Source organism: Typopeltis vanoorti, chromosome 16 (assembly GCF_054136105.1).
Source record: "Typopeltis vanoorti isolate ZY-2024b chromosome 16, IOZ_Tvanoo_1.0, whole genome shotgun sequence".
Classification (NCBI taxonomy): domain Eukaryota; kingdom Metazoa; phylum Arthropoda; class Arachnida; order Uropygi; family Thelyphonidae; genus Typopeltis; species Typopeltis vanoorti.
The window spans coordinates 75,521,737-75,544,282 of record NC_143564.1 but is presented as its reverse complement, the minus strand read 5'-3'; the positions used below and the strand labels follow the sequence as shown (position 1 = coordinate 75,544,282).

Sequence of the window (22,546 nt, the reverse complement as noted above, 5' to 3'; positions counted from 1 at the left end):
TTTAGTGATGAATTGTAATTACTACAAACAATAACATCTGTAGTCCTTAAACCTGAAGCTGTCTTTTGATCGGCATTGTCACCATCCAAAAGGAACTGAGAAAAAATTGCCTTCAAAATTTGGCAAAGAAATGAAAATAGTCTTCAAATATGTCAACTTGATATACATTTCTTATCAGAATATTTACTGCATTTTCATATTATAAAAATATGAGCTTCATGCTGGAATCAAGAATGTATCACACTGGATATTCTATGAATAAATTAAACTTTTACTTCAAATCCAAAAGCTTAAAGTAAAATAACTCTAGTCTAGAGATCAAAATGTTTTCGGTTCTCGACATGCGCAGTCGTAGTATCACAACATCAGAAACTAAGACTCCAAGTTAAAAAAAAAACAATATTAACTCAATTGTGAAACAGCGTTGTCAAATTATGAATCTTAATAATAAAGACCATTAAATGGGCTTTTCGGAGGTCGTGTTCTCTGCTGCGCAAATCGAGTTCCGTAAGTGTACATGACCTCTCAAGCATTGTGGAGACAATTCGTTATTTTAAATTATGCGTTTTAGGTTTAAAGTAAACGCTGAATATATTCACCGAAGATATCAGAATGTCAAATGGAACAAGGAAGAATATTGCATATGGTTATCTGGATTCGACATTACTTCTTGTGGTGCGTTTTGAGAGAGAAAATTATTGCAGTAAACTGAGTATAGTCTACCTCAAAATTAAAAGGAAGAAATTACTGCAAATTACTGCTTTAATTAAGTTATCTCTCCTTACTATTATATATATGTCACACTTCAGGTCACGTGTTTTTATATTCAGAAGAATAAACACACCATAAGCATTTCAGTGACAAATATCGTGAATAGTGTAAAGCCCATTTTCCTGATTGCATATCCCATTGTTAGCTCTTTTAGTTGTAATTATTAGCAACTTACATTGTTTAGTTAAACCAAAGCAATTTTTTACATTATTATTCACATTAGTTAATATACAAGTTCTATGGAACATTTCTGCCACTCAATTATTATTTTTTTTTTTTTAAATGTGATAAGCCAATGTATATATTCCTGAATTTCTTTAGTTAAAATGTTACATAGAATTTGTTTCTTATTTACAATTCTTGGAATATTATTATACAGAATTAAATATTTATTTTTTAACATGAATACATATTAACATTCTTACAACTTCTGTCTCGCATTTTTCTATTATTAACATATCAATTAAATATTTACTGTTCATTTTTTGCTTTAGGATTTTTTTTTGTGCGGTGGATAAATGATTTTACGAAACGTTTTAGGAATTTTATCAATTTATAATCGAAGATTTAAATGCATAAATACATGCATTAAAATATCCTTTTTAATTTATGATTAATTATATTTTTTGTCTCTCGTTTTCTCTCTCATACAAATAAAATAATACCTAAACAACAACGTTAAAAGTAAGAGGACTTACTATCTAAATTTCCAGATGAAGATTATAGAGGGCACTACTTACATAAACCTCTTCCCATTGACTGACGTATCGAACCAGACGAGACAATCTCAGAAGACGCAACAGGCTGAGCATTTTAGCAAACCTTAGTATTCTAAGAGCACGCCCAGCATGTAATATCTGGAAGTTTTCGCCGTAATCCTGATTGAAAATTAGGAATACGTAGTCCAGGGGGATTGAACTGATCAAGTCGAGGAAGAACCACGTCCTGATATAATGCTTGGCTATTAGTTTGGGGTCGAGAATAACTTGTTCTGCATTGTCTTGAGACATAATACCTAATTGGAAATAAAAAGAAAACAGTTATGTTAGATATGCGATGTCTTTTATATTCTGAATTACTTATGGCAGTTATAATATTTTAAAGCGAGCTCTATAAAATGTTTTCAGTTAAACAAATCTATCTGCATGTGTGGTTGACTTAGTGACAGGACTCCAACCATTACGAAAATGTCAATGAGGAACTCAAATATATTCATTACAATAACAAAAGATTCTTGATTCAAACAGTTCCAAGAATTTTTATTGAAATGTATTAAAAATAGCTACGTACAGAGATGAATAAATTCCTCTTTATCATGTGTATACCATTACGAACTTCCTAAGATTACTGTATATGCCTGTAAATCTTATCTTCTTACTCCTTGAATTTGCTTTGAATTGAATTGAATTAGCTGCTCTCATTCAAGGGTGGTAGACCTTTTCATTCCGAACTCAAGAAAATCAGCCTGGAAAGCCTACACAACTTACAAAATATATTATTATTATACGGGCAACTCCACGGAGTCCTAAGACTCATCGCGGGAGACCCAATCTATCATACCTCTCCTTGAACCTATTAACAGACAAAGCCCTCACTACTGACACCAGCAACTCATTCCACTCATTCACAACTCTATAAGCAAAAAATCTAGTCCTCACACCCCTACTAACCACACCTTTTTTCAACTTCCAGGGATGGCCCCTTGTTCAGGTCCCTCTAGCCAAGTACTGAAACATTTCCCCTGCATCTATTCTATAAAACCCTTTAAGCAGCTTAAATGTTTCATATTCCTTCTTTTTCTCCTATAAATCAACTTATGCAACCCACACACCTTCAATCTATCCTCATAGGGAACATTCCACAAGCCACTCACCATCTTGGTCACTCGCTTCTGAGACCTCTTCACCACTTTCTCATCCCCAAGAAATCCACGGGACCAGACTTGAGCACAATAATCCGGATTCGAGCGTATCAAGGCCTTACAAAGAGGAATAACAACTTCCTTTTCTCTACATGTTAATGTGTTCTTCAATAGCCAAGTAATCTTATAAGCAACCTTAGCAATATGTCCTCTAAACTTTAACTCTGTCTACCAAAACCGAGACCCCTAAATCTCGAGCTTTATCTGTTTCCTAAAGTACAGTGCCATCAATGTGATACACGGCTTATCTATTTTTCCCAAAATGCATAACTTTACATCTCTCCACAACAAACTGACACTCATTAACTTCTGCCCATATTGACAGCCTATTTATATCGTCCTGTAAGCTCTCCACATCACCTTGATTAACTATGACTCTACCTAATTTCGCATCATCAGCAAACAACTGAAGTTTCACTTTCAGGTTATTTTCTATAACATTTATGTAAAAATTAAACAGCAACGAATGGTCTCAGCACCGAACCTTGCAGCACACCACTAGTCCTAAATACACGCAAACCTATACATATACAGCACACCGATGTACTTAGTGATAACAATAATCACCTTATTCCAAAATTACGATTACAAAAACTGTCCTGTGCGGTTCGTGTGCCTTAAGGACTAACAAGTACCAGGGATTATTATTATTATTAGGAAATACAAATAACATAATACACTCGCCAGTACTTTCAAAAGTTTTCATTTGAGTTTATTTTGTTACGAATATATGAATATATACTCAATTAATAATATTTTAGAGCACCAAAGTTGCTAAACGTTCACCGCTCTCCAACCAACAGTCTATGGGTTCACATCTATCACATGTTTACGAGCACCATTAGATGGTATACGACGCTCATTGCTGGAGTGAACTCTTCTCTTATGCTGGAGTTAGAATGAGACTTTTCTTTAATTCAAGTCAGTTGATTCTCTCCACTAGCGCTGAAAGTTTAATGGAAAAGTCAAAGAACCTTGAAAACCAAAGGACACACAGCAAAGATCTCTTAATTGCAGGTGCGCAGTTAATACGTGAAACGCATCTAAAGAGTATTTTTTAATCTACTCTTTCAGCCCTGTTTTAGATAGACATTTTGTCTAGTCATTATTTTCTTAGTTTTAGGTTATTCGAGATATGGCTCCTAAGTCAAATGCCAATTGGATGGTTACAAGATGATGCAGGCAATAATTGTTAGTGAATCATAACTGGGAACCAAGCAAGCATCGTATTGTATTTTTTATAAGTTTTATGCGATATTTCAAAGTTACATTTCGATAAAAGCAGAAAAACAGACCTTCATCTGAAAGTTTTTCCTTCTGCGTTAATATCTGCCTTACTTGGCCTGATTCAAAAAATAGCTCTCCAAACTTGACTCGTATTTGTTTAAATTCTCATGACGTGTTCCTAAACATGACTGTTTCGTAAGGAATTTCGCGTTTTCTTAATTAAAACCTAATTTAAGGGAGTAATTATTACCCATTACGTTTCAGGAGCAATACCTTCGTTTATAACAATATGCTTAATTTGTAATCCCAATGTGGATATCGAAACTCATAAGTTTCGATAAAATGAATTTATCAAACTCATTTCAATTAGTTTTCGATTTGTTTCATTTGCTAGGAATAACAGCGGATTCCATTATATACAATATTTGGTCACCTTTGTTTACCGAGATTTCTAAAGACGGGTGTTATATAGTTTAAGACTATTATGAATTTTAATCAATAAAATATTTAATCAGCAAAAGAGAGAAAAACCAAATAAACGAGTGGAAATCTTTAAAATGTGGTCATGTTAAGTAAATAGATAACAAGAAGCATACTACGAGTAGGTAGTTTGATAAAGAAATGGATATTTGATTTCAAAGTTCAAACAATTACAAATCATGCTCTTAATAATAATTAAACAATTATTATCAAAAATGTACACTGTAGTACAAAAGAAACCAACTAAAAACTAAATACTCTGTTGCTTGAAAACTGTGCATTGCTATATTTCCTACATTCAGATATAAACGGCAACAAGAATTCTAGGTTTCAGCTTGATCTTTGAAAATAAACTAACAGTTCAAAAGTACCAACACTTAATTGAATCCTTTAAAAATCAGCAACACAACGACTATGTGCATTCTTCGGAAATCATCTTTAAGTAGAGCAATACCAAACCAATTCATATCGAATTATGAAACACTATGATGTTATTGGTGTTTTGAAATAGCAGCCAAACCAACTAAGGCTAGCAAGCCAGAGTTTTCTGTCTGTACATTGTACATAATCTTCTGGTTGTATTTGCTCTTTTACAGGCGAGTTTCGCGGAGGGAAAACCCTTCTACCTCTGTATAAGCTCGGATAACTTATTTTCGGATGAAGAAACACTTATAAAGGTTTTTAGCAACCTGGACACGAACCTCCGTATCTCAGTATGACTGAGATGAGAGGCTCAAGTAATATTGATACTGCAAGACCAGCTTAGACTTATAACAATTCATATGATTTTGATATTCATGGAATTTAGAGATGCAAATATAGATAAATGATTGGTTAGAATTATCACAGGTAATCTAGGGTGAACGATAACTGTTCATTATATCTGTTAACTGCGTGTACTCCATGGCATGTTTGTCTATTTTTTGGTGAGAAGAAAAACTCAAATTTAAGGAGAGAAAAATGCATGAGAAACCGAATAACTATAATTCGAAATTTATGAGAGAGTACATAAACTCTAGATCAGCGCTTCCCAAGCTGTGGGCCGTAGGTTTTGTTGAGGGGGCCCGTGAAATAATGAAAACAAATTTTAAATCTTTTAAGACTCAGTAGATTTTTTTACATTAAAAGAAACGTATTTAATTTTTATTACTTATTATTTTTGTTGTTATTTTTTATATTTTAATGGAAAAAAATCACACATTGGTGCGGGTTCACAAATTTTACTTCCTGCGTATTTCGGCGCTTAATGAATATGAGTAAATATATGCTTATTCATATAAGTTTCACTTCAAAGCAGAAATCTAGGAATTGCAGTTTCAAATATTTCACCTGATATTGTTGTAGCAGGATTGAAATACATCCATCACATTAAATTGTTATTAAACTTTTATGTTTTTAATTCTTTCTTTATTATTAATCGTTTAACGTTTCATGTGCTTGTCCTGCAAATGTACAATAACAAGATATCTATCTATATAAAAATATGAGATAATGTGCCATGTCAAATGTGTATGTGAGATGCTAAAAATGTAATATTTGTTTGATTTTTGCAATATTCGCTGTGTATGTTTTGTATTGAATATAAATACAATAAATATTATAATAATATATGTCGATATTACGATTTTTATTTTCGAGGAGGATCGTGAAATATTTGAATTTTTCCAAAGAGGGCCCTAACATCCAGAAGTTTGGGAAGCACTGCTTAGAAGATTTTCTGAGCCAGATTTGATTCGATCTTTTCAATCTAAAATAAACTGATAAGAGAGGGGTAAAGGTATCTTTCAAGAGGTATCCTGCACGTTTGACAAATTCTATGATGGCCACGCTCTTTCTACAGCAAATAGTAGTAGTTTCGAGTGATAATGCTGCGATGCATGCATTCATCAACAAAAGGTAATATCGGGCGATTCACCTTGAGTCGAAAAACCCTTATAAAGGCTCCTTGCATGGATAGACAGATTTCGCGATAAGTACTTGAGGAATATTGCATATTCCTCAAGCACTTATGGAATGGGTTAGGTGAATAAATAACAGCAACAATATATCAAAAGGAATAAAGAATGACGTCTCTAGCGCAGATACGTCTCATATTTTAAGAACGCATCAGAATCAGGTCTACTCTAAAGTAATTAATGTGAAGGTGAGTGAGAATATGAAACACTGAGAAATGAAGTATTAGACCAACACTCTTACTTTTTTTTCAAGGATATCTAACTGTAATTACAACACTCATGAAGCTATCATTTTCTAGTATAATCTAATACAAGATATAAAATTCTGGGCTAATTGCGCAACAGAGTAACTTATTGATTTTCTTGTTGAATGTCAGTGTTATTTGAAGTTCTCTTGGTAGAAGAGGTAAGCCTTCCCCACGTAGGATTAATGTCAAAAACACTACAACCAAGTCTAATCTTCTTGTTCAGGGAGGCTTTACGCAGCGTCATTAACGTAGTTGAGTTCCCCGCGTGTTCAGTGGACTTCTAATTGCCCAGAATTAAGGCCATAAGAATTTTCTATAGATTCAGTCGATTTGTTAACCTCACCTCCTTAATATAATTCAATGTGTCTGTTACGTAAATTCAAACTTGAATCTCTTTTGTATCCGGATCGGCCAATACAGACATTTTTACAGTTATCAAGGATAATTGAAGAATAACAAAATATATTTCATAGTCCTAATCTAAGGCTAAATAAATCATTACATGGGAGCTGTCAAAAGAGAAACTTCGGACGAACGCTCCTGTCATCTCAAAAGACATATTACATCATTTTGGCCCTCCCTTAAAACTTAATAAATATAATTAATTGCACTACTTTTCTAATGATTTACGTGCTCTTAAAATAAAAATAAGAATTAAAAATAAATAAAAAAACTGCACGTGTCTATAGATGTATAGTGCTGCCATCTGATGGAAGAATAGAAAACAAAAGGCGTTTGAGTGGAGAGTTTTTTTTAAGTTTCTTAATGATAAAATGGTGTGAAATAACTTTAAGTAATTGTTATTCACGTGCGACAAGAATATTTTTAATCAAAGTTTGATGGGATTAAAAGCGAACATGAATCTAAAGTCTTTACGAGTGTTGTCTTTGGTTATTATCAGCTAAAGCAAACATTGCTAGCTTGCTTACTTAAAAAAAAGTAAAGAATTGAATTGCAGACTCTCTCATTAAGAAGCAAATCCGTTTCTGTCTTTTTATGCTGAAAGGAAACTACAATTATTGGAGGCTGTTTGTATAATCGCTGATGGCGATTATAAAATCGCCAACTTGAACTTATGACTATGTTTAGCCACAAAAGTATTATTTAATACTTAATTACGAAATGATTATTTTTAAAATTATCTTTCGGAAATTTATTAATAAATATTTATAAATATGCAATGATTTCTAAACGACATCATTAAGATGTTACAAGTAGCGGTTTTCTTTAACATGTTATAAAGAAAACTAAATGCACTGAAATATTTCCACAAGATTTAAGATGTTTTCTGTTTTAAGATAGGAATTTAACCCCTTTTCTTGGAGTCATAAACGCCTCCGCAGGGTAGTAGCAAGGTGACGTCTACCCTTAAACTGGAAAGATCTGGACTGGAAATCTATGAAGCACGCAAAGAACATTTATGACTAAAGATGGGCTGCCAGGTCTGATAAGGAAGAAGAGGAAGAAATATCTTTCTTCTCACAAAATAGCAAACCAGAAAAACGTCTTGCATATCTCGGTAGCTCAGTTAGTAAAACTGCTTGTTCAGAACAAAGGCTGCAATTCGAATCCTGCGTTAGACACGAATGTTTGTGGACTGCACGGATAATCTAGTATAGGTCCTTCAGTTTATAAGGCATGCCTTTAAGTAAAGTTGCCCACAGCCTTAGATGCTTTGCTTCTTCCGCAATTACAGCTAAATCCAACCAAATTTTCAGTCGTATACATTTGCATATGTAAACGCGTTTACCAATTTTTTTAACCAAAATCATAGGATTTGTCATATTGAGTGATAGGAGTATTTTTTGCTAGTTAATATAATTTTCAGAGGTAGCTTAAGGGCCAAAGCTGTATAACTGAGAGGAGACCTCCATATAGCCTTTAAAGGAATGCAGATAACCGACCAGGGCTGCTGACCTAATGTCCAATCCTTACCTTATCGTGGTGCACCCTGTTGGATATCTACCTGGATACTGAACGAACGAGGATGGGCTAGCAATTTGGGATTTATCCGACCAAATTGTATTCCTATTGGCTTAAACCAAAATACAGAATGATGGTATAACATGACAAAATTTTATGCTGGTTGAGGCGTCGCCCGCTTAAACAAGGCCCCCGTTGTTTTTGGCAGGGAATTAGGGGGAACAGTGAAAATTCAGCTACTGGAACAAATCTGAAAATACACCCCAACTCAACATCACCAGAGTTAAAGATCGGTACTATCAACATAAGAAGCCTGACTGGCAAAGAAATGGATAGAGCTAGCTGAAGAATTGTATACGTATCAAATCGACATAATAGGGGTGACTGAAACAAAAAAAAAGACAAAAACTGGTGAGATCTTTCTGAGCAATAAATACAAAATGTTATATTCAGGCAATGACAATCAAGGAAAAGAAGGAGTAGCCATAGTATTCAACACTAAATAAAAGACTAATCTTCTTGAATAGCAGGCAATCTCAAGTAGAGTCATGTGGGCAATTATCAGAATGGGGAACTGGACAATGAGACTTATTTGTACCTATGGTCCCACAGACGGTTCTACTAAGGTAGAAGCGGTAGAATATTTTGAGACTTTAGAAAAAGCCACTGACACAATGAAAAATGAAAAGTTGATCCTTGTTGGGGATCTAAATAGCAGAGTAGGAAATGATTGTGAGACATACAAAAATATTTTGGGAAAATTTGGAGAAAAGAACAAAGTTAATAATAATCGCAAATACCTGTTGGATTTCTGCTCAGGACAGGACAGGTTATTACTAACACGATGTTCCAACATAAAAATATGCACAAATTCACATGGAGAGAAGAGGAAAGGAATAAGAAAATCTCATTGACTATGTTGTTGTTGATAGTGATATTTTCTCCCTGGTGCAGGACACCAGAGTGTACAGAGGATCTGAAATTGGAAGTGATCACTATTTAGTCTTGAGCAGGATAAAATTGAATTTCGTATTGAAAAGAATAACGCGTAAGAAAGTTTTAAAGCGAATACAAGTTGAGCAGCTCTCAGATGTGAAATGTAGACTAAAATATACAAAGATTATTGAAGAAAAAATGAAAGAGCTTGAGAACAGAAACCAAACCTTGGAGATTCAGTGACAAGCCTTGAAGAAAACCCTGATTTATTCAGCCAGAGAGGCATGTCGTGAGGTTGTCTGCAAGGATAGAAAAATCGGAACTCCATGGTGGACACAGGAAGTTAAAGAGGCGGTGAAGGAAAAGAAGAAAGCATATCAAACGGTCCTGACAAATAAATCAGCTTGTGATCTTAGAGAATACAGAGACAAATGTAAAAAAGCTAAACACTTTGTAAAACTAGCTAAACAAAAGTCATGGGAGGACTTTGGCAAGAATATAGAAAATAAATATCAAGAAGGTTGTAAAATATTCTGTAGGTTGTTGAAGAAGCTTAGAAGTGAGTGGAGGAAAGAGTGCTGTAAAAGGAATTAGATAATAACGGTGACATGAAACTGAAGAAAAATATATCCTTGAAGTATGAAGTAATTACTTCGATAAATTGCTAAATGAAACAAGCAGTGATAGTACAGCGTAAAAAACACTCAACAAACATACAGTCAGGAATACATATCCATACTTGAAGTAGAAAAAGTCATCAAAGGCTTGAAATGTGAAAAGGCAGCAGAAGTAGATGATATTCGAGCAGAAATGCTGAAGTATGGTGGTATAAAAGTGTTACAGTGGCATAGTTCAGAAGTTGTGTTGCGAGCCTGGACAGAGGGACGAATACTCGATGATTGGAGCAGAGCTTTCATAGTACCCATATATAAAAACAAAGGGAAATAAAATTAAATGTGAGAATTACAGAGGTATTTCCCAACTGAGTGTTCCTGGTAAGATATATGCAAGTATACTTGAGAAACGGTGGAGAAGAATTGTGGAAGAAAAGCTTGGTGAAGAACAAGTTGATTCAGGCCAAATAGAGGCTGTCGGGATCAGATCTTCACTTTACGACAAATAGTGGAGAAATCATGGGAATATAACAAAGATCTCTATTTTAAGTTTTGTAGATTTGGAAAAGGCATATGACAAGGTGCCAAGAGAGAAGCTGTTCACTACGCTACAGTTATATGGTGTCAATGGGGAATTATATCAAGCAATACTTAGTCTTTATTTGAGTTGTAAGTCAGCGGTTAGAATTGAAGGAAGTACAGGAAGATGGTTTAATGTTAAATCTGGTGTGAGACCAAGATTTACATTATCCCCTCTGTTATTCATTATCTATATGGATCACATTATGAAGGAAAGTGGTATTGAACCTGATATCAAAATTGGAGATGTTAATATCAGCTCTTTGATTAATGCGGACGATGTTATACTTCTAAATATAGTCTGCAAGTCTGCAAGATTCCCTGACTAAATTTAATAACTGTTGTAATAGATATGGTATGAAGGTCAGCAATAAAAATACAAAGACAATGAAAATGGGTAGAATCGTTGAAAATGTCAACTGTGTTGTGAGTGGAGAACTTGTGGAACAAGTAAAACATTTTAGCTACTTAGGCACGATTTGTAGTGAAGATGGTAAATTAAATATGGAAATAGAAAACAGAATCAACGAAGCTGCCATGGTAGGAAGTCAATTGAATAAAATCATATGGAAGAAGAGAGAAATTAGTCGGAACACTAAATTAGCTGTATACAATACAGTGTTCAAACCCGTTTTAACTTATGGATTTGAGAGCTGGGTCGGAAGTGAAACACTTGACCAACGACTAGAGACCGCAGATATGAGAGTCCTGAGAAAGATTAGAGGAGTGAACAGATGGCATCAGTGGCAATATCATATTAAAAACAGGATAAATGGAAAGAACTTGACATTGTTAGCATCCAGAAATGCGTTAGCAGAGCTAATCTCAGGTGGTATGGTCACTTGAACAGAATGGGAAAGGAAAGATTAGTGTTCAAAGCAAAACAAGTGTTTTCTGCCAGGTTGGCAGAAAAAAGACCCAGAGGGAGACTAAGATATAGGTAGATTGATACAGTAAAAAGTGCCTTAGAAGATAGAAATATAAGATCTGGTAATGTTAAAGTCTTGACAGGTAACAGACTGATTTGAAGGAAAATTGTAGATAGGAAGTTAGGAATGATGTAATTTTTCATGTAATACTATCATATCCTATACACCCCTTGATGGTACATGGCAGAAATTTGATGATGATGATGATGATGATGATATAATTTTCGTTATTTAAATTTGTATTTATTTCATTAAAATGGTAATTTAAAATATATAGGAGAGGAAAAAACATTTTGGAAGACAAAATATCATTGCATTGACTTAACAGATCTCAGTAACTTGATATTGGAACGTTCCATTGAAATATTCAATTAATATAAATTAGATAATATAACTTAAATTATTTTAATGAGTAAAATCTAAATGTGACCCTCGAAGAAAGAGGGCTGTTGTTGATTGAAAAGAAGTCCAATCAGAACAACTTGCTGACAGTTTAGTGAAAACTTCAGTTTGTTTTTTCTTTCATGAACAGAACGATGTAAAAAAAAAGAGGACGGAGTTTTTCTTATTAGTCTTGACACAAACCAAGCGAAACAACTACTCTAGTCCCATGAATGGACATCTTCCTTGGATATTTAAGAGGTTCAAAAACTCCAAATGATTCTCCTTTTGTAACTGCACCGATTTGGCAAACAAAAGTGCCGAGACATTTGCTCTCACCAATGACCTTACACAAGATAACCCAAGCCATTCTCCAGATCTATTTCTCACTAATGGCTCCTCCAACTATGGTGTTTATATTGTTTTCGTTCTATAGGCAATTCCAACAACCACGATCTAGTGTTGATTTCTTTATCGATGGAACAACATTCATACAACCAATCTCATCCACGAGTTGTCGGGTGAGTAGAGCATCCCACTTGGCATTAAGAGAATGCCACGAGGGACAAACTTCGTGACTTTTACGCCTCGTTTCTTGTTGGATTACTGTTTTTTAGTTTCCAATTCAAATATTTGTACCTTAATGGCTTGAAAAAGTACCATGTTTAGACTCTAAAGCACGGCATAACCCTTAGTCCACCGGTGGAACTAATATACTATAAAGTATTAATTTCCTGTGTGTTGAATTTCTTTAAAAAGGTGTTATAGAGCTGATATAAATCACGTAAGGACCAGAGCTCAAAGTTTCACAGTAGGAGAAGCTTACATATTCGAGTTCTGTTTACATCCATGGCATTTTATTAAATAAAATATCTTAGTGTGGACGGTGTTAGCGTTTATCTTAGCACCGAAGTAAACTGGGAGAAAAACTGGATCAGCATGAAGTGAATTTATAGTGACATAATTCAGTCAAAATTACAATATTCACGTGGTGGATATTTTCCTATGAAAAAATATTTGTATCTGTTTTGTCTCGATGTTCTTTTGAACTGGCCATCAGGAAATGGAGATGTTGTTGTTGCTATTAATTCGTATTAAGCGGAATAAATATAAACATAGGCAATGATGCAAGTTCCAGTTACTGTTTTTTTTAAACTTTAAACCTTAAAATGCCAAGCAAGCAATGGGAATTATTTGATTTAGAAATACTGCTAGTCAAGCGAATTAAATTTTGTATTATTCCAAAACTATATTCTAAGAAAATTCTAAAATGATTTTCCAGTTCAGTTAATATACATTCTAGTATGTCTTACTTCATTCAGGATAGTAATTCATTATCAGTTGTAATTAATGAACTTGACTTATTCGACCAATGGTGTCGCTTCACTATTAATTAGATACTCAGTGACGCAGGGAGCAAGTTAAAGGATGTGCTTTTATTTTAGAGCTCCAATGCAAGCTCCCCATTTTAAGCTTCTTAAACTATGATATTATAATCAAACACTATTGCTAATACTCTACTGAAAATAATGCGAGAACTCGGAGAGAACATTTTATCCTTTTGATGACACCTCCAGGGAGTCCAAAGACTCATCGAGGGAGAACACCTACCCTACAGCTCTCTGTTTCCACCGCTCAATCCACCAACGCCACCTTCCACCACTACTAGTATTTCCACAAAAATCCATGCGGCGGGATTCGAACCTGCAACTTTTTGGCTGGAGAGCGGATACGCTAACCACTCGGCCAACCTGGCCTATTTACACTGTAAAAGAATTTCCAGTTGCTTTATAGTAAACTGATACATAATGAGTAATGTGCATTATTAAATACATTTAAATAGTAAATTGCTTATAACAAAGTAATGTGTTACTATGAAGTCCATAGTTTCATTGTGAGAGAAAGTTCCACTTTTATACGTATATTTGTGAAGATCCACGGATATATCGTATGAGGCTATTTTTGCTGTCTGCAAAATAATTTTACCCTTCTCGCAACTGAAAGAGTCATCATGGCTTTGGCACCTAACTTCTATGCAGTTTCTCTGTAGTGGTACTAATAAGAAAGAGATCTGGGTTAGGTTCCACTTGATTAGATTTGCATCGTAAGTTTGTGTCAGGCTAACTCTCGCTTATTATTTATACATTCTGGCAGACGCTTGGATGGGAAGAAGATGGTGAGAGAGGGAGAAGCTGTTGCAATAATTTCGATGCGCATTTTAATACAATAACAATGTTGGAGCCATTGCGACTGACAAAATTGAAGACCGCACTAAACATAGCCTTAGGGTTTCTTTGAATTTCCTAGAAAAATAGCTTATCGTATTCTAAAGAATATTCTGACCTAACATTTTAACAGAGAACAAAGAACACGTGGAACTCAAGTATAATTGATGACAATTTATCTTCCTCAGAACTGTAAAGTAAGGAAAGCATATGTTTATGAAACAATTATGCCAAGCAACTAAATGTGTGTCCTTTATACACATCACCAAAATTTTTTTTTCGCTTATTAATTTTGTTTGGAACTATTGCCGAGGTAATGAATCAAGTGTATTATATTTGTTGTTGATTTGTTATTAGGAAAACATTAATGGCTACCAGATTGAAAACACTTTTTAAGTGTAGTCAAGTTTGAGATGAACTGCGCATGCACCGTTGGAATATAAAAATTGATAAGATGGCTTTGAATATACAAGTGTTGTTATTTATAAGAAACATTTGGTATCAATGATTCCTGTTAAAAAACGTTTAATTTTCTTGAACAAAAATCTCTGGAAATACTTTTATTGGGTAACAATAAAAGTATTTCCAGATATTCCCCAATAAAAGTATTTCCATCAATGATTCCATTTGGAAGACAATAAACGTCTTTTAAGTTATCTTATAATTAAAATACTTAAGGTAATCTGAATTTTAATGTTATAATTAACTTTAAAATGAGTTTTTAGTTGAATAATAAAGAATCAAAACAGAAATCAGATGCAGAGTTTGTCCAATAGGAGAAATTCAATTAATTCCACCATTATTATACTTTCATCATAATTCAACTTTTAAAGCAGAAAAATAAGTGCATTCTATTGCTATTTAAACTTTAAAATACTTTAACATCCAGGAATTAGATGCCTTTTATTTCTTCGTTTAATTAATCCAAAGCAAAAGAGTGAGTAGAATTCGAATAATAAGGATCCATTGAAAGCCAACCGGCAATGTCTTTGCAGTCATTTTTATTAATTCATAAATATCATCCGAGAGTTTCATAGATCGGTGTACAGTGCGCATTTTTAAAGACAGATTAATTAAATTCTGAGGTATGTACATGAAGGATAAGGACACTTATCTATGCAATAATTTTATTATTATTGAAAAAAAATTACAAAATGAATTGTTCAAGAGAAATTCTTGTCCAATGTAGTTCAGGTGATAAAATTTCTTCCTTTTTTATAGCAAAGGGTGCTGATTTAGAATGACGAACATGGATAGATGTTTATCTCTGCTGTAAAGCAAACATATTTGAATTTTCTGTACACGTTTGCATAGTGTTTCAATTTATAAGTTTGGCCGTTTATATATTTCGTACATTCAAATTATGACTTACCGATTTTTCTGTACTACGAAATGAGATAATGTTTAATATCTGTCCAAAAAGAAATGTCAGTGTTCCAAGTTGGTGTAGAGGTTGTTGACATAATATTCAGAATGGCTAAAAATGGACTGGAGTACAGAGTTAAAAAAAAATCAGCTAACGCCTTTTTATTCCCGTATACTGGGAGTAGGCGAGGCCATTTAGCCCTATCTAACTTTTTTGGAGACTGAGTGGGCAGTTCAATCTGCACTGGTGCCAATCAGAGATAGATGGCCCAATGCTATCAATTAAGCGGTACCCAGTGAAGAGAGACGGCTCAAATGTGCCACCATCTCGTGGTCCCTAACCCTAACACAATATATTTAATGTCTGAAATAATGTGGGTTCTACGGTCGATTTTCTTGAGTTTACGGGACGAAAAACCCGAGTTTCCGGGAGGAAAAACCCGCTTGCCCATGCCAGAGATCGACTAACTCGGGAACCGGTCGAAAAAAGTTTAGAAAAATTTCCTCTAGTCGCCGACTAGACTCGAAACCAAGTCTTCCTTCGTGCGGCCAAGCGCCGTGGTATGCAAACGCCACATCCACTGAGCTACACAGGCTCTGAGTACAGAGTTAAACATGTTATAACGTAATGAACTATATTTTTACAACTTACGATATAGTAAATAACCAATGGGATAAAACCAGTTAGAGGACGTAAACCAGAAAAGTACGACCAATTAAAACAAAACTATGGGTTAACTTTGAGCCTTTTCTTAAGACATATTTCCCAAGAAAATAACGACTGGGAAGTACACATAAAACCATTACAGCACTTCCTTTTCGCTAATTATTGTAGAAAAAATGTTCACTAATCCCAAACACGTATGTCTAGGGAGACGTTACAATTCTCGGGGAGAAAAAGAATTTTGTTATACGACTGCATTATAATAAGATACACAACTGTAGATATTTCCAATTTAAAACATTAATGAACAAGTAACTGCCGCTATTCCGGATATATCTCGTTATTTTTCGGAATGCTTTGTTTTGTATGGAGAGCTTCAGAGAGCCCTTATAAATGTGGAAGCATCCATGTAAATCTATGAAGGTTTTGAATCGAAATATAATGCTGAATATCCCTTTCCCGGAACTCTATTGATTATAACGATTTTCTATCCAGAAATATAAAAAATGAATCTTTCGAATGCGAGTCATTTACACCAAAGAGAATATAAAACACAAAGCAAGAAACAATTTCGAGACATGCTAAGCATATTAAAATTTAAAGACAGCTCTACAAAGGGTAAAATCAATATGAACATAAAACGTTAGTATTGAGAGACCCTTAATTTTTTTTATTCTTCTTCGAAAACTAAGAAGCTAAGTTAGAAGATAAAGAAACTGATGGAATATTTCCAGATATTTGGATATGCAATGGTAATTTGACCTTCATTAGACAGCAAATATGAAGAACTGCTTACTTTGCTTTTTTCACGTAGATAGTTATAAGATATTCTCTCCTAGTCACTTATGACCGGGTCAATAAACAGTTAATAGTTCAGCAAGTGAGACAGAATAACATTTTTTCCAGTGCAGTGGTATACTGAAGTAAGTCTTCATTAAGAAATGTATGCTGTTAGAAACTTTGGATCTTCAGTAGAAATCTTCATTTTATTATTTTTTCTTTGGTTATTAAACGTGGATTTTTTTAAAATTATCAATTAAATCAAATACCCAGAGTATACATAATTATGACTAGCATACATTAACAGTTTTCGTTCTGTTTGTTTGTTCCGTCCTGCATTCGACAGAGTAGTAGCAAGTGCTTTCAACTCACCACCTTCTGAAAGTCGCTGGAGGGAGGTATTCAGAATTCGAGAAGATTTTTTACGAGTTTTTAATTGATGAGTTAGTCTTATGTGGAAGCGAAGCAAGCTTCTCTCTCTCTCTCTCAGATTTTCGAGATTTCTGCTCTCAAACCGACCACAATATACACGATTAACAGGCAATATATGCTTACTTCATGGGCTTATTTTTGTAAATTAATTATAAATACAATGATTAAATAAATAAATGTCCGCGCGGTTAGCCTAGTGGCTGTGCGCTTCGCAACCATATGACTGGGGAAGGAGTGTCCCAGGTTCGATTCCCTTCGAAGACGTGAGGAATTTGAGGATCTTTCTCAGCCATAGCCAAGTTAGCTGGTCTTGGGCGCGGGCAGTAGGTTTTTTTCCGCCAGTTTATCTGGGGTTTTTCATCCCGCAAGCAGGCAAACCGGCCCCGTGAACACACACGGATCTACAGACATAAATACTTAATCCCCCATGAGGGGGCTCAACTCTCCCCAATAGGGACGGGGGAGAAAAAGGGAGGAAACTCCATACGAATAAATAAATAAAAAATAAATAAATTAGAACCATTGTTTCTACTTCAAAACAATCCTAATTTTAAATAAGCAGTTGATTAAACTACCTTTTTTCCCTGGAAAATTAATTATATAAAAAGTAAAACTTAACTCTCAAATAATAATTATTTCTTGTATGTGTTTGAAATTATGGCCAAAACGAGTACTGCTATGAGGCTAGTTTGTTGCCGGTTAATTGTGTGGGTTCTTCTGGTCGGTTTGGCGTTTGGCAGGATGAAAAAATATCAACTCCATATCAGACAAGATAACTCGCCACCTTCTGAAATTATCTTGTAAATGTATATCTTCGAATCCAGGTCTTTCCAGCCAAAGGGAAAATACCTGCGAATTCAACGTGGAGGTGCTCACAAGTAGGAGCTTCTGCTGTAAGACAAACAGGACGTGGGTTATTTCTGTGTGTGAATTAAGTTTTAAGACGCTTTTAATCCAAAGAAATACAGAGCACGAACACAAAACACACTAGGTTAAAACATTGAACGACAAAAGAGACATGCTATTAACATTAGAAATCTATCAAATGTGCATTTTTGTCTCTAGAAAATGTCAATATTAAAACAAAATAATGATACTTCTTGATAGCAAAGTGGAGTGAATTAACCTAAATCGTACTCTTGCAGTGATAACAATTTTTTACAGAAATTACTTCCGACAGAATTCAAAAGTAAAGTAACACTTTAAGAGAAACAAAACTAATTCGTTTTCTTTTCACTGACCTCAAGGCGATTCATTGGATTTGTTTTACAACTATCTATATGTTCACTGGGCATCTACAGATACTGTATGGTCACTCCGATTCTCGGTGATGTGCTACACTAGGCTTCGCCATATGGTCCTGTTGTTTGCTTCTCTGGAGACCTCAATTCTCTGAAGATCATTCACTCCACTATCCATCCATCCATCCATCTCATTGATGGTCTACTCTTCCTCTTTTTCCAGGAACTTCATTTTATTACTTCTATTATTGTTCTGAGAAGTCATCTTCCATGCTTCCAATGTGTCCAAAATATTTTAACTTTCTTCTGACAATATCCTTGAGGAGCCTTAAAGTTCTACTGAGCTTTTCTAATTCCCATTCATTTGCATGCCTTTCAGTATATGATATCCTCAACAACTTTCTGTAACACCACATCTCAAAAGCAGATATCTGTTTCTTATCTGACTTCTTCAGGTTCCAAGTCTCACATCCATAAGGTCGCTGTTGGAAAAACAAATGCATCCAAAATTCTCAACTTTGTTCCCATGGAGATAGATCATCTTTCTAGATTTTAGACAAGTCTCGTACTGTTGTTTTAGCCATTCCTAACCTTTTTCTGACGTCTTCTGAACAGCAATTCTTCACATTAATAATGGATCCCAGGTACTCAAACTTGCTGACCTCCTCAATTCTTTCTCTCATATCTTTCTCATTTTTTTACAGCAACACTACTAAATCAGAATCGTCCTGTTGCAAGCAAACATAAGTTATTTCAACAACAGAAATGTCTTATCTATATCTCCCAATGTTATCGTAAGAATGAATAAAAACAAGCACTTTTTGTAATTTGTGAGAAGCAAGACAAGGTTGAGTTTTACTAGCGTCATTAAAATTTATCAATTCATAACAACACCAATTATTTTCTCATTTATCGTTGTTTAAGAGATGCTTGTGCCGTTCGAGATTTCTTAAATTAACATGAAGAAACACAACGGGTAAATAATATTATTTAAGGCCATCATTAGTAGTGGCAATAGTTAATTGCAAAGTGGGACGCGAACAATGGATTGATTTGAAAAAATAAGAGTCGCGTGATATTATACATAAAACAATGCAATAGTAAAACCGAGGAAATATTGCAATACTGATATTCATTAGCTATTTAAAAAAAAGATGTGTGATTAAAATAATTCCCATATCTTAGATATAGAGTGGCAGTCGTTACGGTGAAATAAGACCTCAGCGCTTTCTTTAAACAAGAATTCAAAGTTATACCAACATTGATGAAGTAAGCGTTTCAAACCATAGGATGTTGTGGTCTGTATCTATTACGTGCTGTGCCAAGCCAGATTTTACAGATTTACTGTTTGCTAATGTAAGGATAGTGTTCATGTATTCTATAGAGCGTACAGTTTGGAGATTTTTATTTTGAAGATGGCAATTATGCTGATAATTTGTTGATAGGAAGAAAAGTTGAATTTTCAATGAAATTATGGACAGGAAAAAATAGATAACAGAGTAAGGCCTCCAGATATTCCTGCGTTAATTATGAAATTTGAGGATAAAATCCATCTATTATCATACATAACGATTTCTAGATTATTCTGTCAATGGAATCGAATGTGAAGAGGTGATACAAACCAGAAGATAACTGAAGTAGTTTTTTAAACACCAGTCTCCAGAAGACGTTTTGTACGTTGGTATTCGATACTCAGTTCTGATATCCTTCTGGCGAAACATTAAAGAAGGGTTTCCATGCGATATTGTTGATCAATGTCACCGATGATATTTATATCATCGTTGATGATATAGCAAAATGCTTATAAAATCATGAAGATGCCCAAAAAAATTAAAACTCGAAATGCTGTCTCTGAATATTATTGGGAAAGGACAATATAAATGTGAAAGAAGATGCAACCCGTATTTAAGAAAGGTCATGCATGACACAACTTGACTACTTTAGCTTTTTTTTCCCTAAATCAATTTATCTCACAAAGCCGCATGGAAAAACTAAGAGGAATATAACTCCATAGCTACAAACACTAAAATGTTTCGGTGACGCAATGAGTATGAATATTTGAAACAAAATATTGAAAAAAGATTTTTATTGGCGAAGAAAAAAGTTCCGAATGTTCATAGATGGCCTGAGATTATTTTTATAGTCATGCGAAACGATTTGTGATGGGTGATAGCTAACGGAAAAATTCCTTGATATCTTTACAAACGCTGTAATCAGAGGGCCACATAATTTGGGGAAGGAAACAACATGATAAAAAAACATTATTGCTATTAATATCCGTATAATCTATACATAACCATTCAAATGCCACATTATATTATACTGGTCACTATAGTTTAGTTAGTGATTAAATTACAGAGAGAAATTCTACCTTCATAGAGCATCATTTATTATTTCCCCATAACATAATCTGACTATAAAGGACTACGTTTATGTTAAAATATAAGAATATAACTATGCTCAAAAGTTTAGAAATAAATAGTGAAATTTCATAATCTGAACATGGTTCTTTAATGCTATCACTGGAATATTAAAGCATCATGGATCAGCAGCAGTCCTACAGAATAGATAATATGGATGACGATAATATGGATGACGAGAGACACTGCCTAATCAGTCACCTGATGTCACTAGAGGATGTCAGAATCGTATGGCAGCTTGGTCAGTAAATCTCCATGAAATCTGCCCTACATGTTAGAGCGATAATATTACATGCATTTCTGAGATACCCTGATAGAAACACTGGACGATGTTTATTGAACACAAGATTAAACTTGGTAATGTAGACGCGGATCAGAAACTTACATGAGTGGTTGTCAGTTGCCACGATCGCAGAAGGAGAGCTTCAGAGTACTCGAGAGTTGCTAACCCGAACTGAATATATCGTATATCACTAAACACACTTGAAGATAAGCACTTCCGTAACATACACACACTTGTATTACTGAACGCCTAATTGTTATGTTATGAATGTTATGGGAAGCTAATGCAGATCAAGATCAGAGACGTAGCAATCTTTTATCAAGTCTACTGCGGCTTTTGAAACTGCACTTAGTAATAAAAGCGATTGGGGGTATGCAAATCGACATGGATTGTTTGGTACGCTGTTATAACTCGCAAAGAACCAGTCTAAAAATATATCTGTCCGTGTCACTAAAAAACGGACTTGTTTCTTTAGTTGGTTGGTTACTTGACGTTTTACGTTGGTCATTTGACTCAAAAAATCACTATTGTTTTTTATCTATTCTGTGCTTTCACGCAACTGGAAACAGAGCAGCATACACACTTCAAAGAGGAACGCTTCGTATCCAATTGTAATTTCTAATTAATGAACTTTTCATGAAGAGAGCAGTGGGTAAATACTTTGAAAGGTAGCATACACAGTGAATAAATAAATAAATATACATGAGATAAGATATAATTCCTTTTCGGCAATTTCAAACGAAAAATCTCTACTATATCTTGTTAATTATTTCCCTTTGAGGAATTCCAATAATTATTAAAGCTAGTTTGCATTTGAATTGACGTCAGCATGTGCTTTAATACGAGCTCTGGTTTGATATAGTCCCAACGGATCAGATTGTAATTCAGTAAAATGACGTCATAAATCTCTCTCTCTTTGATGTAACTGAATGAAATATGAGGAAATTTGCACTTAATCATGAAATTTCTAAGAATTGAAGAATACAGCTGTAATGTAAATAAAAAAAAAGCTGAATTTGTTACATATTTCAATAATAAGAAAGTCCAAACTATGAGCGTAAGAGAAATGAAAATGAAAGTGAATAGTAAATTTTGATAATCGGAAGAAATACGTTATTGATATGTATATCAATAACGTATTTCGTTATTGATATAGTAGAAATCGCTTTACG

At 34.3% G+C, this 22,546-nt stretch overlaps 1 protein-coding gene across 3 annotated transcripts in view; it reads right to left on the bottom strand.

Annotated features, from left to right (window-relative positions):
* Positions 1-22,546, bottom strand: part of Ih (hyperpolarization activated cyclic nucleotide gated potassium channel Ih) — a 485,037-nt gene that overhangs the window by 272,334 nt on the left and 190,157 nt on the right. For all 3 annotated transcript variants that reach the window (XM_090406366.1, XM_090406365.1, XM_090406367.1), the window contains exon 4: positions 1,512-1,786. In XM_090406366.1, coding sequence (XP_090262492.1) covers positions 1,512-1,786 — 275 coding nt within the window. The remainder of the gene's footprint in view (positions 1-1,511; positions 1,787-22,546) is intronic.